Source organism: Plecotus auritus (genome assembly GCF_963455305.1).
Source record: "Plecotus auritus genome assembly, chromosome: 4".
Classification (NCBI taxonomy): Eukaryota; Metazoa; Chordata; class Mammalia; order Chiroptera; family Vespertilionidae; genus Plecotus; species Plecotus auritus.
Window position 1 is genome coordinate 189,473,183 of NC_137775.1, and position 15,928 is coordinate 189,489,110.

The 15,928-nt window shown below is 60.8% G+C and overlaps 1 protein-coding gene across 2 annotated transcripts in view; it reads right to left on the reverse strand.

The window, feature by feature from the left end:
* EGFR (epidermal growth factor receptor) overlaps nt 1-15,928 on the reverse strand; it is a 133,335-nt gene that overhangs the window by 23,100 nt on the left and 94,307 nt on the right. For both annotated transcript variants that reach the window (XM_080663943.1, XM_080663944.1), the window contains exons 8-17: nt 15,564-15,680; nt 14,509-14,635; nt 13,947-14,020; nt 13,638-13,728; nt 10,962-11,161; nt 9,836-9,968; nt 6,932-7,022; nt 5,341-5,498; nt 2,788-2,826; nt 232-373 (exon numbers count right to left, since the gene is read on the reverse strand). In XM_080663943.1, the coding sequence (XP_080520069.1) occupies nt 232-373; nt 2,788-2,826; nt 5,341-5,498; nt 6,932-7,022; nt 9,836-9,968; nt 10,962-11,161; nt 13,638-13,728; nt 13,947-14,020; nt 14,509-14,635; nt 15,564-15,680 (1,172 nt within the window). The remainder of the gene's footprint in view (nt 1-231; nt 374-2,787; nt 2,827-5,340; nt 5,499-6,931; nt 7,023-9,835; nt 9,969-10,961; nt 11,162-13,637; nt 13,729-13,946; nt 14,021-14,508; nt 14,636-15,563; nt 15,681-15,928) is intronic.

The following is a 15,928-nucleotide window of genomic DNA, read 5'->3' on the forward strand; positions in this document are numbered from 1 at the left end:
CCGGCAGCTGTCACTGTGCCGTGCGCTGACCCTAGGAACACGTGTGCTCCCGGGCAGACGCCCCGCGGGTAACTAACGGTAACGGCTTTGCCATCACAGGGAGGGAAGCGGAACGACGCAGGGACATACTCAGACACGGTCTCAGGGGCCTGCGCAGAAGGGCCCTGCCTCCCTCCTGGGTGTGGGGCCCCCCCCCCCCCCCCGGGGCGGGCGGCGCAGGGGCGCACTCACCTCCCGCTCCTGCAGCAGCCGGCGCAGCGTGCGCTTGCGGACGATGTGGCGCCTGCGCAGAAACAGGCCCACCCCGAGCGCCACCATCAGCAGCAGGAAGAGGCCGCCCACGATCCCCGTGGCGATGGACGGGATCTTGGGCCTGGACGAGGCGCAGACAAGGGGAAGGTCAGGTGGCGGCCAGATGTCACGGCCGTTGCGTTTCACCTATCTCCTGCCTGTGCTGGATGCTGACGTCACTGAACGCGCCCAGAGAGGCCCTGGCTGCAGCCGCTGAAGGCGCGGGAGCAGCTGAGGGTCAGGGCTGCGTCCGCACCTCGGTCCCCACCCGCCCGCCACCTGGCTGCGTTGCGTTTTTCAAATTCAGGAGGTGTTAACTGGATCTCTCCAGATAGTGGTTACACTAGCATATAATTATTTTATTTTATCTTTTTTTTTAGAGAGAGGGAGGAAAGAGAGAAAGGAGAGAGAGAGAGAGAGAGAGAGAGAGAGAGAGAGAGAGAGAGAGAGAGAGAGGAACACTGATCAGCTGCCTCCTGCATGATCCCCACTGGGCACTGAGCCCACAACCTGGGCATGTGACCTGACCGGGAATTGAACCGGCAACCTTTGGTGCATAGCACAACACCCAGCCAACGGAGCCACACCGGGCCGAGCAACGGTTCTGTTTTCATCTGTCGATTAAGAAAAGACATCAATTCAAAAAGTCACTCAGTTCTGGTTTCCATGTGAATTTGCACGTCTCTCTGGAGTATCTCTGTGCGTCGGAAGCCACGCCTCCCCGTCCGTGAGCCCCGCGCCGTCTGCTGGCCTGGCTGGGGGAGGGCCCTGTCAGCGATGCCAAGACCCCTCGAAGGGCCCTTGGCTTTCACGACGGGACCACAGCCGCGGAAGTGCTCTGTGTGAGCTCGGAGGGGGCTGCGCACTGATGGGGCCTCACCCAGAGGCCACCCTGACCTAGCCCAGAGGTGGCACCTCGCAGCCTCAAACCTCCCGGGCGAGGCTGTGCCTGATGTCAGAGAGAGCGAAACTCAAAACTCAGGCTCGCGAGCTCACTGGGCAGAGAACCGCCTGAAGCAGCAGATTCTGAATTTAGAATATAAAGTTGTTATTCTTAAGTATCTAGGCCAGCCGTGGGCAAACTACGGCCCGCGGGCCGGATCCGGCTGTTCTATCCGGTTCTCTTGCTCTCCCCTCCGCTCCTTTACTTTGAATTTATATTAGTTCACACAAACACTCCATCCATGCTTTTGTTCCGGCCCTCCGGTCCAGTTTAAGAACCCATGGTGGCCCTCGAGTCAAAAAGTTTGCCCACCCCTGAATTCTTGGCCATTTGAGCTTCCGGCAAACTTCATCTTTCCAGGTAGAAATGTCAACAAATGGCGAAGATTAACCAGTGGCAGCCTTTGGACGTACAGTAATGGGACATGGTCCTTACGAATTTCTCGTAAGTGGGTCAAACGCACTTCATGAAAGCGATCGTTACTCAGGTTCTGCTTAGGAGTACAAGAGCCATCTCCTGCGCCAGACCATCTGCCAGCCACTGCCGTGGGAGTTCATGGGTTTTTACTGTTTTGGAGGAAACATGAGACACACGGGAACTAATCTGTTACAGAGGATGTGTTCCACGTCGAGCCATAATGAGGGCGAGTGGATGGGAAAAACTGAGAAGAGTAAATGTAACCAGGAATGGTGACTGGCTGGTGCCGGGTGGGCGTGAGGGAGCCTGTGGAGGTGCTGACTGGGGACGAGCAACAGCAGGAGCTGGCTGTGCCCGGCTCGGGGAGAGGTAGGGCCGAAGGGATCTGGAGAGGAGGAAGGGTCTGTTACCACAGCTGATCCTGGGGGAGGAGTCAGCGGCACCGAGAGGGATCCTAGGCCGGCTGGGGTAGCTCCGCTGGCTGAGCGTTGACCAGGACGTCACCTGTTTGACCCCCAGTCAGGGCACATGCCCGGGTTGCAGCTTGCTCCCCAGCAGGGGGCATGCAGGAGGCAGCCGACGGATGTTTCTCTCTCACGACGTTTCAACAGGTGTCTGGTGTATAAACGCGATTCCCCTCCAGACCCGCTCTTTCCTGCTGAGTCCTAACCGGAGGCCCAGCTCTGCCTGTCCCAGGGCCGCGTGGCAGCCGCGACGGCAAATGGACCAGAACCGAAAGGCGGAGGAGGCCGCGTTGAGAAAGATCAGGGGAGAAATACCACGGTGGAGCTGTCACTGAGCAGAAAGGCCATTCAAACACGGGTCTGCGGCAGGGCCCGCTGGGACAGGGTCCGGGAGGAAGGAGGAGAAGCTAGGAGAAGAGAAGGAGCCAGCCACACAGGTGTGACCACAGAAACCAGAGGAAGGACGGAGAAAGGAGTGCTGGGCCTCGAGCACGCACAGCCTGCGTCCCCTCCCGGAAGCACCCCACCAGAGCCTTGGAGATGGCAGGGGGACCGGCAGGTGCTGGCCCGGAGGTAAGAACCTGGCCAGGCAGAGGGGAGCCAGCCACGCAGCCATGCACTGTCCTTGCCCATATGGCGCTTGTGTCATTAGACACATGCCGTCACACTCACCTGTCGGTTGTGCAGCCTTCAAGGCCTGGCCCTGTACAGCTGTAGGGACAAAGGAGACATGCATTTGATTGTTCTCTTCTTTAGCCTGTTTTCTTGAAGAGCTGTTATGAAATCATAAGCCAGCCTCTTTTTTATTGAATCACTAGAGGCCCAGTGCACGAAATTCGTCATGCATGGATAGGGTCCCTAGGCCTGGCCAGCCATCAGGGCCAATCTGTGGGGTGACCAGCAGGGCGATCAGGGTCTGCCCCCCCCCCCCCCGCCCCGCCCGCCCGCTGGCACCTGCCTTGGCTGGCCTGGGGCCTAAGGGCTGGGGGCAGCTCCTTCATTGAGCGTCTGCCCCCTGGTGGTCAGTGTATGTCATAGCGACCGGTCATTCCACCAGTCATTCCCTGTCCAGTTGATTTGCATATTAGGCTTTTATTATATAGGATAAGACAATCCTCTCTCTTATCTCTTAGGAAACCGTGGCACAAGGGGGTTAAGTAAGATGCCCAAGGTCCTGATAGCTTAAGTGGCAGAGACTGAGTGTCTGGGACTCATAACCTCTGCCCTCCGTGCCCCCCCACCCCGACCCCCCGACTCAGCACAATGAGCGTTCACTGTCTAACAGTTCCAAGTGGAGAAGGGTTAAGCTTCTCTCAAAGCGTTAAAACCACGATGCACCTCAGTTTGGGGGCGGCGGTTAATCGTTTATTTCTTAGCGTTTATTCACTCAGCAAATATTTATGAGTGTCTACTCTGCAACAGGGACCGTTCTAGCGCTGAACAAAGTAGGGAGTTTCCGGTCTTGTTATTGAAGTGTTTCCACATATTATTTTGGTGCAGGCACAGCTGTCTCACCGCTGGCTCTAGGGTACCAAGAGGGCAGGACAGGAGCAGGTCCTGGGCGGTGCTGATCAGAGGGGGAGTGGGGGGGAAGCAGGTGAGGGAGGACACGGGCCTCAGAGGCAGGGGAATGGGTGGCGATGAGGACTGCAGACCCCGAAAGCGGGGAGCAGGAGCTGGCTTCATCCAGGGCCACACGACTGAGTGTGACATGAAGCAGAGCCAGCGTTTGCCTTCATGTGACTCGAGCAGCTGGGCAACGGGCAGCAATGTAAATGTCAATAGGAAAACAAAACACTCCCATTAAATGGGAAGGACGGACACTTGACGGCCTGGGGAGAGAGGAAGTACATTTCAAGTGTGGGAAGAGGTCTGGGGGCGCTTGTGTGACACTCCCCGCTGCCGACAGACATTTTCTGTCTCCTCTGAGGGCTCTGGTCTCTGGGGACCTGGCAGGACTATGTGCTCATTCCACAGTCACGTCTCTGTCTGGTTAGGAGCTGCGGGTATCCCAGCACAGATCCTTCAGGATGGACCACTGGAGACCGAACGCCCCCACAAATGCCCTGCCCCGCCCACCACGCCCTCCCACTGCGCTCCTCCCACCAAGCCCCGCCCACCGAGCCCTCCCACTGCGCTCCTCCCACCAAGCCCCGCCCACAGCGCCCTCCCACTGTGCTCCTCCCCCCAAGCCCCGCCCACAGCGCCCTCCCACTGTGCTCCTCCCACCAAGCCCCGCCCACAGCGCCCTCCCACTGCGCTCCTCCCACCAAGCCCCGCCCACAGCGCCCTCCCACTGTGCTCCTCCCCCCAAGCCCCGCCCACAGCGCCCTCCCACTGTGCTCCTCCCACCAAGCCCCGCCCACAGCGCCCTCCCACTGTGCTCCTCCCACCAAGCCCCGCCCACCGCGCCCTCCCACTGCGCTCCTCCCACCAAGCCCCGCCCACCACGTCCTCCCACTGTGCTCCTCCCACCAAGCCCCACCCACCACGTCCTCCCACTGCGCTCCTCCCACCAAGCCCCACCCACCGCGCCCTCCCACTGCGCTCCTCCTACCAAGCCCCGCCCACACGCCTCACCCACCGCGCTCCTCCCGCCAAGCCCCACCCACCGCGCTCCTCCCATCAAGCCCCGCCCACCACGTCCTCCCACTGCGCTCCTCCCACCAAGCCCCGCCCACCGCGCCCTCCCACCAAGCCCCGCCCACTGCACCCTCCCACCGTGCTCCTCCCACCAAGCCCCCGCCCACCGCACCCTCCCACTGCGCTCCTCCCACCAAGACCCGCCCACCACGCCCCACACACGTGCCCTGCCCACCAAGCCCCGCCCACCACGTCCTCCCACTGCGCTCCTCCCACCAAGACCCGCCCACCGCGCCCTCCCACCAAGCCCCGCCCACTGCACCCTCCCACTGCGCTCCTCCCACCAAGACCCGCCCACCACGCCCCACCCACGTGCCCTGCCCACCACGCCCCTCCCACCAAGCCCCGTCCACGCACCCCTCCCACCGCGCTCCGCCCACCATGTCCCGCCCACCGTGACTCGCCCAACACCCTGTTCTCGCTGCTGCCTTGCCCTTGGGGACCCCCTGAACCCCTGACTCCACTACAAGCCTCTCGGAGTGCCGCCTGGAAATTCTGAAGATGTTTCCAACCTGCGAACTTGCAAGATAGGAAACCTTTTGTTCTGGGCGTTTCCTTTCCCCGGGCCCGCGGGGCACTCACCCGTAGGTGCAGTTGGGGTGGCACAGGCGGCAGACGTGACTGGCATCCGCGAACTTCCAGACCAGCGTGTTGTTCTCGCCCATGACCCCGGCCGGGCAGGTGTTGACGCAGTGAGGGCCATCGATGTAGTGGGCACACTGCACGCAGCTGTCGGGTCCCTGCAGCGGGGGGAGCGGGCGGTCACCGAGGGGGCTCTCTCCTTTGCCAAATGGAAGTCGCCTTTTACTAAACACGCGTCTTGAAAAAAAGTCCAGCCGAAACCGGTGTGGCTCAGTGGATAGAGCGTCGGCCTGCAGACGGAAGGGTCCCGGGTTCGATTCCGGTCAAGGGCATGCACCTTGGTTGCGGGCACATCCCCAGTGGCGGGCGTGCAGGAGGCAGCTGATGGATGTTTCTCTCTCATCCATGTTTCTAGCTCTCTATCCCTCTCCCTTCCTCTCTGTAAAATATCAATAAAATATATTAAAAAAGAAAAAAAGAGAAAAAAAGTCCAGGCGTGTAGAAATGGTTAGAGTGGGAGGCGAGTTCCTCTGTGGCTGGGCTTGCGCCCTGGGCCCTGTTCACAGCTGAGCACAAAGCCTTTCTGACCGTACACACATGTACATAGACAACAGGAGAGACCTGCTATTTACTCCGTTACACGTCACGAACACTCTGCGGGCGCCTCTCCTTGTCAGCACAGCCCTGATGGGCCCTCACATACACCGCCCCCCCCCCCCCACCCCCCCGGACCCGTTGGGCAGACCTTACCACACGTAGTGTTTGTGGTTCAGGGAGGCTCGCGGCCGCCAGACCCGCCCAGCAAGTGGACGGGAACCCACATCCAGCCGGTCCTGAGCAGGAGGCGGCGGGCTGAGGGCAGTGCCGCTGCCCCGTTAACTGAGCCACGGGCTAAACCCCGCTCCGGGCTGCCGAGTTCTCCCCGGTATTCTTTACACCACCATTAGCCACCAAACTGGATTTTAAATAGTTTTCTAGGGCTTTCTTTACGAATTCTCCAAAGCCCTAACCGGTTTGGCTCAGTGGATAGAGCGTCGGCCTGCGGCCTGAAGGGTCCCGGGTTCCATTCCGGTCAAGGGCATGTACCTTGGTTGCGGGCACATCCCCAGTGGGAGGTGTGCAGGAGGCAGCTGATGGATGTTTCTCTCTCATCGATGTTTCTAACGCTCTATCCTTCTCCCTTCCCCTCTGTAAACAATCAATACAATATATTTAAAAAAAAAAGAATTCTCCAAAAATGATACACTAATATTGCGTAAGAACTTGATGATGTCTGAGTAAAACTAAAGCAATGATGACCGACGTCAGAAGCGGGGGGACATGGGCTGACCCCCTAACCGGGCCCCGCAGGCTTCCTGCTTTGTGGGGACACGGTTGGGTGTGAGGGCCCGGGCAGGAGAGGGGGCCGCCTGGTGTGAGGATTCAGCTCCATCGGAGCCCCGCCCCAGCCCGAGGTCGCACAGCCTCTCGTCTGGGGCGTGGGCTGGGTGCTGTCCTCAGCGGCCATGCGACAGGGGGCCGTGGTGGGGGCGACCCCTGCGAGGCGTGCCCCTGTGGCGTGTGGGTGAAGGGCATGAAGCGAGCTCCTTACGCGTCCCGTGCAGGTCACGTTCATGGGCTGGGGCAGGCACTCCGGGTGGCACTGGATGCACTCGGCGTTCTCCACGAACTCCCTGGGCTCGCTGCGGGGGTGGGGGGGAAGGACAGTGGTCAGCGCTTCCCTGGGGACCCGCGGCAGGACGCTGGTGGCTGCAGCTGTGAGCCGGGCTGTCTGAAAAGCCGGTGACACGGACCACCTCTCTCGGCAATGCACAGCGATTCTAGGTAAAAGCCACACGGCCGGGGGCTGGGGCGACCTGTAATGTAATGACCGGACTCTGACCGCCCCCTCTGCCTTCTTCCGCCGAAGCCCCGTGACCCTCACTCAGCACCCACACATCTGCCGAGCTTCTCCTGGAGGCGCCGTGCGCGCGGGGGTCAGCAAGCGAAAGAGAAGGAGCCCCGAGGACTCCCCGTGTGAGGGGAGCCGGAGAGAAACGGCCGCAGAGCCACCACGGGGGACAGAGGACGACTCCTTCCCACCGGCCATGGTTAGGCCCCAAACAGCAAGATTAAAGCTGGGGGGCAGGGGGAGGATTTTGCTGGTAATATCGTCACCACTCCTCAAAGATGCGCCATCAACGCGGAGCAAGAGGCTGGGGCCCCATCAAGAAGACCCCAAGGCGGGACGCTGAGAAGACTGACATCTGCCTGGTAACACCCCATCGAGAAGACCCCAGGGGGGATGCTGAGAAGACTGACATCTGCCTGGTGACGCCCCATCGAGAAGACCCCAGGGGGACGCTGAGAAGACTGACATCTGCCTGGTGACACCCCATTGAGAAGACCCCAGGGGGAAGCTGAGAAGACTGACATCTGCCTGGTGACACCCCATCGAGAAGACCCCAGGGGGACGCTGAGAAGACTGACATCTGCCTGGTGACACCCCATTGAGAAGACCCCAGGGGGACGCTGAGAAGACTGACATCTGCCTGGTGACGCCCTACGGCCTTACTGGGCGGTGAACAGGAGTGGTTACACCCGAAAATGCGTCCCGCGAGTCCCCCTTTAGGCACTTGGCATCTCTTAAACCAGATGTGCCACCTTCGCTGGTTTCTGGGCTTCTGCCCGGGGCTGCCACAGCCCCCAGGTGCTGTACAGGAAAGCCCTGGCACCCCCACGTGCTTGTTTTCATTACTTTGCCTTAAAATTTTTTAATCTTAGCCCTGGCTGGTGTTGCTCAGTGGTTAGAGCGTCAGCCTGTATACCAGAGGCTCACAGGTTCGATTCCCGGTCAAGGGCATGTACCTGGGTTGCAGGTCCGATCCCCTCTGATTCCCGGCCCAGTTGGGTACATGCGGGAGGCAACCAACCTAAGTGTCTGTCACATGGATGTGTTTTTCTCTCTTTCTTTCCCCTCCTCTCTCCCTAAAAATCAATGGAAAAAATATACTCTTCAAGAGAGGATTAAAACTTTTTATTTTATATTTTTATTGATTTTTAGAGAGAGAGGAAGAGAGAAACATGGATGTGAGAGCAAAACATGAATCGGCTGCCTCCTGCACACCCTGGACTGGGGATCAAGCCCACAACCCAGACATGTGCCCGGACCGGATATTGAACCGGCGACCTTTCTGTGCAAGGGACGATGCCCGACCCACTGAGCCACACCAGCCAGGGCGATGACCCTGTCTTTTTAAAGAGGAGTGAAAACTGAAAACACTAGCCGAGGGTCTGTCTACCTGTGGCATTAAGGAGTGTGCCAACAGTTCCTACTACTTAGCATGCCGATCACTCCGTTAGGCGAGGGACTGTCAGCCAATGGCTCCTACAGAAATGACCTTGACCTTGTCATCCTGCTCCGGAATATTTCTGGATCCACGCTGTGGCCCCGGCAGTGAAATAAGAGGGATGATTTCCCGCTTACAAAATTTCCCTTTTTCTTTAAATTTTTAAAAAATTGCCCTGCCACCCAGCCAGCATGGTTCAGGAGTTGAGTGTTGACCTATGAACCAGGAGGTCATGGTTTGATTCCTGGTCAGGGCACATGCCTGGGTTGTGGGCTCGATCCCCCGTAGCGGGCGTGCAGGAGGCAGCTGATCCGTGATTCTCTCTCATCATTGATGTTTCTCTCTCTCTCCCTTTCCCTTCCTCTCTGAAATCAATAAAATATGTATTTAAAAAATGGCCCCTGCTGAGCTCTATTCTTCAATTTTACTTTCTCATTCAGAGATTCGCATCAATGTCAAGATTCCCATAGATCCGACAGGCTGTGACTGTACTGAGGGTAGGGAAACTCAGCAACCGTTCAACAGCTGTCTATTCCTTGGCCCTGGATCTATTTAAAGCTACCTGCACCGCTCAGTGTTTCTCGAACATCACACCAACATTAACCAGGGGACGGCATTTGCGTTCACACAGTCTGACACACCAGGAACGGTGCCCTGAGGGACAGAATGCATGGCCACGGTCTCGGCCAGATGAACCACTAATGAGCCATCTGTCTTGGGAACTTTGTGCAGCTCCAGGGGTCCTCAAACTACGGCCCGCGGGCCACATGCGGCCCGCCGAGGACATGGATCCGGCCCGCCGGGTGCCGCTGCCTGTCCTGCTTAGCAGCCGACGCGTCCCAGGCCCACAGTGCGCATAGGAATTTGTTCATAGTTTGTTTTTTTTTAACTATAGTCCAGCCCTGCAACGGTCTGAGGGACAGGGAACTGGCCCCCTGTTTAAAAAGTTTGAGGACCCCTGGACAAATGTAAGGTGTGTCCGGAAAAAGAGACTCTATAAATTATTAGGCTGGATTAAGCCAGGAAAGGGGTTTGTGCATTTCCGTCCGTGATGGACAGTTGCTAACGAACAAACAACAAAACAAAGGAAGGGAATAACGGAGAGACAGGTTCACCGGGAATGGCGCTGCCTCTGGACGGCGCCCTCACGGGGTCGCAGCGCTCACCCCTCCAGCAGGTGGCACCGCTCCACGCACTCCCGCTCGCGGCTGACGTTCCGGCAGGCCACGCAGTCCCTGGGCGCGGGGCCCCAGCAGCCCTCCGGCGAGCACAGCGGGTGGCAGACGCGGCCTTGGGCCTCTGGGGAGACAGGGCACCAGTCAGGGGGCGAGTGACCGAGGGACGACGGGGACGGCGCCCAGGGCGGTGCCGGGGTCTTCCGCTGACGGACACACCGGGGGCCCCCGAAAGAAGCCGTGACCCACAACAGCCCCCGGAGGCCGACTGCGAGGTGCCTTGTCCCTTCGGGGTGCCCAGGGCGCCACCCTGGGCCTGGGTGGGGCTTTGCGGATTCATGTCACAGCGCAGGGACGGTGGCAAGGTGCCGTGGTCGCTCCCCTTGTGCTAGGGAGGCCCCGCGCCCGGCGTCTACACGGGGATTTCACTTCGATCTCGCCAGAGCGTGACAGTGTGGGGATGGCAGCGGTCTCCATGGCGTGGATGGGGGGGCCAGAGCACAGAGATGGGAGGAAATGGGCGACCGTCTTGAAGCCTGGAAGGACCGGGCCAGGATGTGGGGGCAGGTCTGCTTCCGCCAGCGGCCGGGTCTGGGCACCGGGCTGCCACCTGCCCAGCTTCACAGGCGTGCTGGCCCTGACCCAGGGAGGGACGCCACGGTGACAGGCCCAGTCCCTGGCGTGCACACGGGCGCGTGCATGTGTGTGTGTGTGCATGTGCGTGTGTGTGCATGTGCGTGTGTGTATGTGTGTGTGCATGTGCGTGTGTGTGCGTGTGTGTGAGTGTATGTGCGTGTGTGTGAGCTAGAGCCATCAGAGAGGGAAATGAGCAGGGGGACCTACAGCTGAAATGCAATCGAATCAACACTAAACGTACCGCTGTGATTGCGAACAACGGGGTAGCCCGACCCTCGAGGCCCCCTCATCCTGTGAAAGGAGAACGCTCCCAGCGACCCTGCGCAACGCCACCTGGACGCCCCAACGAGGAGCGCGTGGCCTGCTTCTCGCCGGCTGCTCCCGGGGGAGGAAAGGAATCCCGCCTTTGGGAACGGCCCGCGGGGTGTTCTACGTCAAAACACGGAGCCCCGGACCCGCCCTCCGACCAGCGGCCACTCACGGCACTCTCTCCCGTCCTTGTTGCTCTGGATCTTGGTTTTCTGGCTCGTGGTCCCGAAGAGCTTCCTCCAGTTGATGGTGTCCGCGTAGCACAGGTTGCGGTTGTTGGAGACGATCACGTCCCCGTCACTGATCTCCTTGAGGGAGCGCAGCCCCAGGGACGCGATGTCCAGCCCCACGACGGCGAGGGAGAAGCGGCCACTGCGGCGGAGAGAGGAAACGGACCCCGTGAAACGCCACCGAGCAGGGCGTCGCCGCGCGGTGCTCGGGGCTCCCGGGCCCTTCCGGTTCACTGCGTCCCGTGACCGCCGGTCCACGCGCCGGGTGCGTATTGTAACTTGAAACCTGCAAGTGGCCCGGCCGCGGGGCGCAGTGGCTGAGCGTCACCCTAGGAACCAGGAGGTCACGGTTCAATTCCCGGCCAAGGGCGCACGCCGGGGTTGCGGGCTCCGGCCCCAGTGGGGGGCGTGCAGGAGGCAGCCAACCCGTGATTCTCTCTCATCATGGATGTTTCTCTCCCTCTCCCTCTCCCTTCCTCCCTGAAATCAATAAAAACATACTAATAGAAAAAATCTGCAGGTGTTTCCTTGTGAGGCCCTCCGGGAAAAAGCTGGTTTCCCGGTCGCTGAGTCTCCTCAATCCCAGGGGCGAGCCAGGGGCTGAAGGAAGGTCTCGATGCATTATCCACTCACTGCCTGTTTATTATGCCTGGGCACTGAGGTGCTCTAGCCCAGCCGTGGGCAAACGACGGCCCGCGGGCCGGATCCGGCCCGTTCGGCTGTCCTATCCGGCCCGCGGAGCCGAAAGAGCGGAGGGTTCTCTTGCTCTCCCCTCCGCTCCTTTACTTTGAATTTATATTAGTTCACACAAACACTCCATCCATGCTTTTGTTCCGGCCCTCCGGTCCAGTTTAAGAACCCATGGTGGCCCTCGAGTCAGAAAGTTTGCCCACCCCTGCTCTAACCTCTCACACATCCAAATAGGGTTCAAAAGCACAGGTCCGTTTCCCCATCCATCTATCCAGCCCTCCAGCCCTCCAGCCGCCGAACAAACATGTGAGGTGGCGTGTGGCTAATCCTGTGTAGGCTGTGTGTGTATTTCCTACTCTCCGGAAGCCCCCTTCCCCCCAGTGGGGCTGCAGTCACAGGAGCGATCGCTTTTAGCCAGCTCCGGGAGTCTGGTGATGGGGATCTAACCGCCCGGGGAAGGCTGCGCAGGAGGGGGCTTCCCGGAGAGTTGTGCCCGATCGGCGGACCTGGGAGCAGCTGCACCCAGCACTGCGCTGGTCCTTCAGGGCGATGAAGACAGTCAGCCGGGGGCTGGTGAAGTGACGCAGGCGAAAGGGCGGGAAGCCCAGGGCCAGCTGGACAAGCAGGAGGCAAGCAGGCGCGTGGCAGGTGACGAGGGCCACACGGTGCTACGGGGGCAGAGAGGTGGAGGCAGGGAGGCCGGAGACGGGCCTGGGGAGGGGGCGGGGCTAGAGCACAGAACCCCTGATGCACGGAGGAGCTCGGGGTGTCTGTGATGATGGGGAACCACAGGAAGGAAGGAGGTAGGTCTGCGATCCCTGTCGCGATGGCCTGAACTCGCAACCCTTCCTCTGCCCCCCCCATCCCCGGTGAACCCGGCTCCTGCAGGGGGTCTGAGGTTCTGCACTGTCATTGTGTCCAATGACGGCTGACATTCAGTGTCACTCTGTGTTGGTGCCCAGCACGCGGTTAGATAATCACATACCGTATGACAGCGCTCCCCGGTATTTGCAGCACCCGCCTGGCACCACCCACCGTTCCCACAACACACTAGGTTCCCTGTGCTGCACGCTACATCCCGTGTCTCTCCCATCACGAGAACACGCCAGCCCTCTACACACAGCCTGCGCGTCCCTCTCCAGCGTGCCAAGGCCGTGACCGGTAAGGAGAGACGGGGACTGTGACCGACACCGTGCAGGGACTAAGGAGACATGGCAACCAAATGCAAGGTGGGCCCTGGCTGGCATGCCCACTGCTTAGAGCAGGGGTGGGCAAACTTTTTGACTCGAGGGCCACCATGGGTTCTTAAACTGGACCGGAGGGCCGGAACAAAAGCATGGATGGAGTGTTTGTGTGAACTGATATAAATTCAAAGTAAAGGAGCAGAGGGGAGAGCAAGAGAACCGGATAGAACAGCCGGGTCCGGCCCGCGGGCCGTAGTTTGCCCACGGCTGGCTTAGAGCATGGGCCCATGCACCGAAGGGTCATGGGTTCGATTCCCGGTCAAAGGCGCATGCCTAGGTTGTAGTCCCACCGCTGGACCAGGTGGGGACGCATGAGAGGTAGCCAGTTGATGTGTCTCTCTCACATTCATGTTTCTCTCTCTCTCTCTCTCTCTCTCTCTCTCTCTCTCTCTCCCCTTCCCTTCCACTCTCTTTAAAAAAAAATCAAAGGAAACATCATCACTCAGCGAGGATGAACAGCGTAGGCAGGCTGAAGCCCGGCTCACACAGGAGACAGAGAAAGCGTTCGTGCAGCAGCCGGCGAGCCCTGAATAAGGTGTCCTTCCGCTGCCCGGCCCGGCGCACCAGCACCAGCACAGCGTCCGCTCCATGCCAGCCCAGGAGACTGGGTGCAGGGCACGGCCAGGGCAATGCTTTCGCGCATCTTATTTCAAACACACACGGGCCTGCGGGCTCGGCACTCACTGCTGCTTGGTCCTGCCCCGGATGATCTCCAGGTTCTCGAAGGCGTGCAGGTCCGTCCTGTTCTCCGGCCAGGCCTGGATCAGCAGGAACCCTGCGGGCGGGGGCAGGCGCGCTCAGAATGCCTTCCTGGCCCAGACGCTAGGACAGGGCGCTCAGCCGCGGCGTGAGCAGGACACGGGGCGCTGGATCCGATCCCTCCTCCCGTCCTCCCAGAGCTGCACCCACGTGCGGTGCCCGCCTAGGCGCGCCTGCCTCTCCCCAGTCCCCGCGGCCTCCCCCGCCCCCCGCTGCCTCTGGGTGCGGCCCCACCTGTTATCTCCTTCACGGTTTTCAGGATGTCCAGCTCCCTCGGGTCCAGCGGCGGCGTGTGGGTGAAGGAGTCCCTGAAACGAGGTGGACAAAGGTCACTCCTCGCTGCTTGCTGCCTGTGGCGGGAGTGGGGCTACGGCCAGCGGCTCCCCCCGGGACTCACCCCTCAGAGGCAATACCCCCCACACCCCTGGTACTCACCCCTCAGAGGCACCCCTGACTCACCCCTCAGAGGCCCCCTCCCAGTCACCCCTCAGAGGCCATACCCCCCACCCCCCTGGGACTCACCCCTCAGAGGACCCCCCCGACTCACCCCTCAGAGGCAGCCCCTCCCCGGGACTCACCCCTTGAAGGCAGACCCCCACCCCCGACTCACCCCTTGAAGGCCCCCCCAATCACTCCTCAGAGGCGATACCCCCTACCCCCTCGGGACTCACCCCTCAGAGACCCCCCGCCCGGGACTCACCCCTTGAAGGCGGCCCCCCGTCCCTGACTCACCCCTTGAAGGTGGCCCCCCGTCCCTGACTCACCCCTTGAAGGCGGCCCCCCGCCCCCAACTCACCCCTTGAAGGCCACGGGCAGGATGTGCAGGTCCCCGCTGATGGTGGTGCAGTTGCGGAAGTGCCTGATGTTGGTGGCGTTGATGGACAGGGTGTCTTTAAACTCCCCGATCCCTATCCCGTTACACACTGTGGAGAGAGGGACACGTAACCCCGTTCATGCCTGAGCACCTGAGCAGGGCGGGGGGCCCAGGTGGAGGGGCGAGGCGGGAACGAAGCCGTGAGGCTGTCACTGCCCGACCATCGCTCATTCACTCCACAAACACGGGTGGAGGCCCCGGAGCCGCGGCGGGTCCCAGGGACAGAGGTCAGAGAAGGCCACGCGGCCGCTGTTCTCACTGGAGGGTGTCCCCTCCTCGTTGTCTCCCACGGGGACCAGGGACTAACGGCAGGGGGGTCCCCGCCCTCCTTCGTCAGTGCCAACCTGTGTGGGGCTCCTACTGGTACCCTGACCACACCTCCCACCTTCCTACCACCCTGCACGGCCGTGGCCTTGTCTCCCGTCTTAGTGAAAACACGCACATGTCATTTTTAATCAAAAAGTGAGATGCAGTCCAGCCGGTGTGGCTCAGTGGTCGAGCATCCACCTATGAAACCAGGAGGTCACGGTTCGATCCCCGGTCAGGGCACCGGCCCGGGTTGCGGGCTCCATCCCCAGTGTGGGGTGTGCAGGAGGCAGCCGATCCATGATTCTCTCTCATCAAGGATGCTTCTCTCTCTCTCTCCCTTCCTCTCTGGAATCCATTTAAAAACTAATAAAAGATCAGTGCATTAGTGTGCAGGGCCCAATGATCGCACTGTTTCGGGGGCGGGGGGGGGGGGTTGCGTGGACATGGACAGAATAAAAGATCAAGGAGGGGGCCGGCAGGGTCAGACTGGCCTGGAGGGTGCTCCAGGGACAGGGCACGGGATGAAGGAAGGAAGGGCCTGCTGAGCGGGGAGAGAGGAGAAAGGCACTGGGATCTCTCCCAGGGCCGCCAGGAGCCTGGCGGGGCCGGAGCACCAGCCCAGGACCGGGGACGCCGTGTCCCCACACGGCGTCCACGCGGGCGCCCACCTTTGCGACACGGCCCTTCGCACTTCTTGCACTTGCGGACGCCGTCTTCCTCCACCTCGCGGCTGTCGGAGCTGCAGGCCCGCACGCAGGAGCCGTGGTCGGTCACCACGTAGTTCCCTGCGGGGGTGGGGGGGGGGGAGAGGCAGGTGTGAACGCGGCGCCAGGTGTCTCTGGGGTCCTGTCCTCTCGAATCGCGGCCGATGAAAGGGCCCGTCACCCTCTCGTGTTGTTTATTTTAAGGACAAAGAAGGGCAGGCTGCAGCTTGAACAGGGATCGCGCTCAAGAGCTCCCATCGCTTCCGGGACCGGATGGCAAACAGACCCTCATCCCAGGCAGCGGGCGTGCGGGAGCAACACCCCCCCGC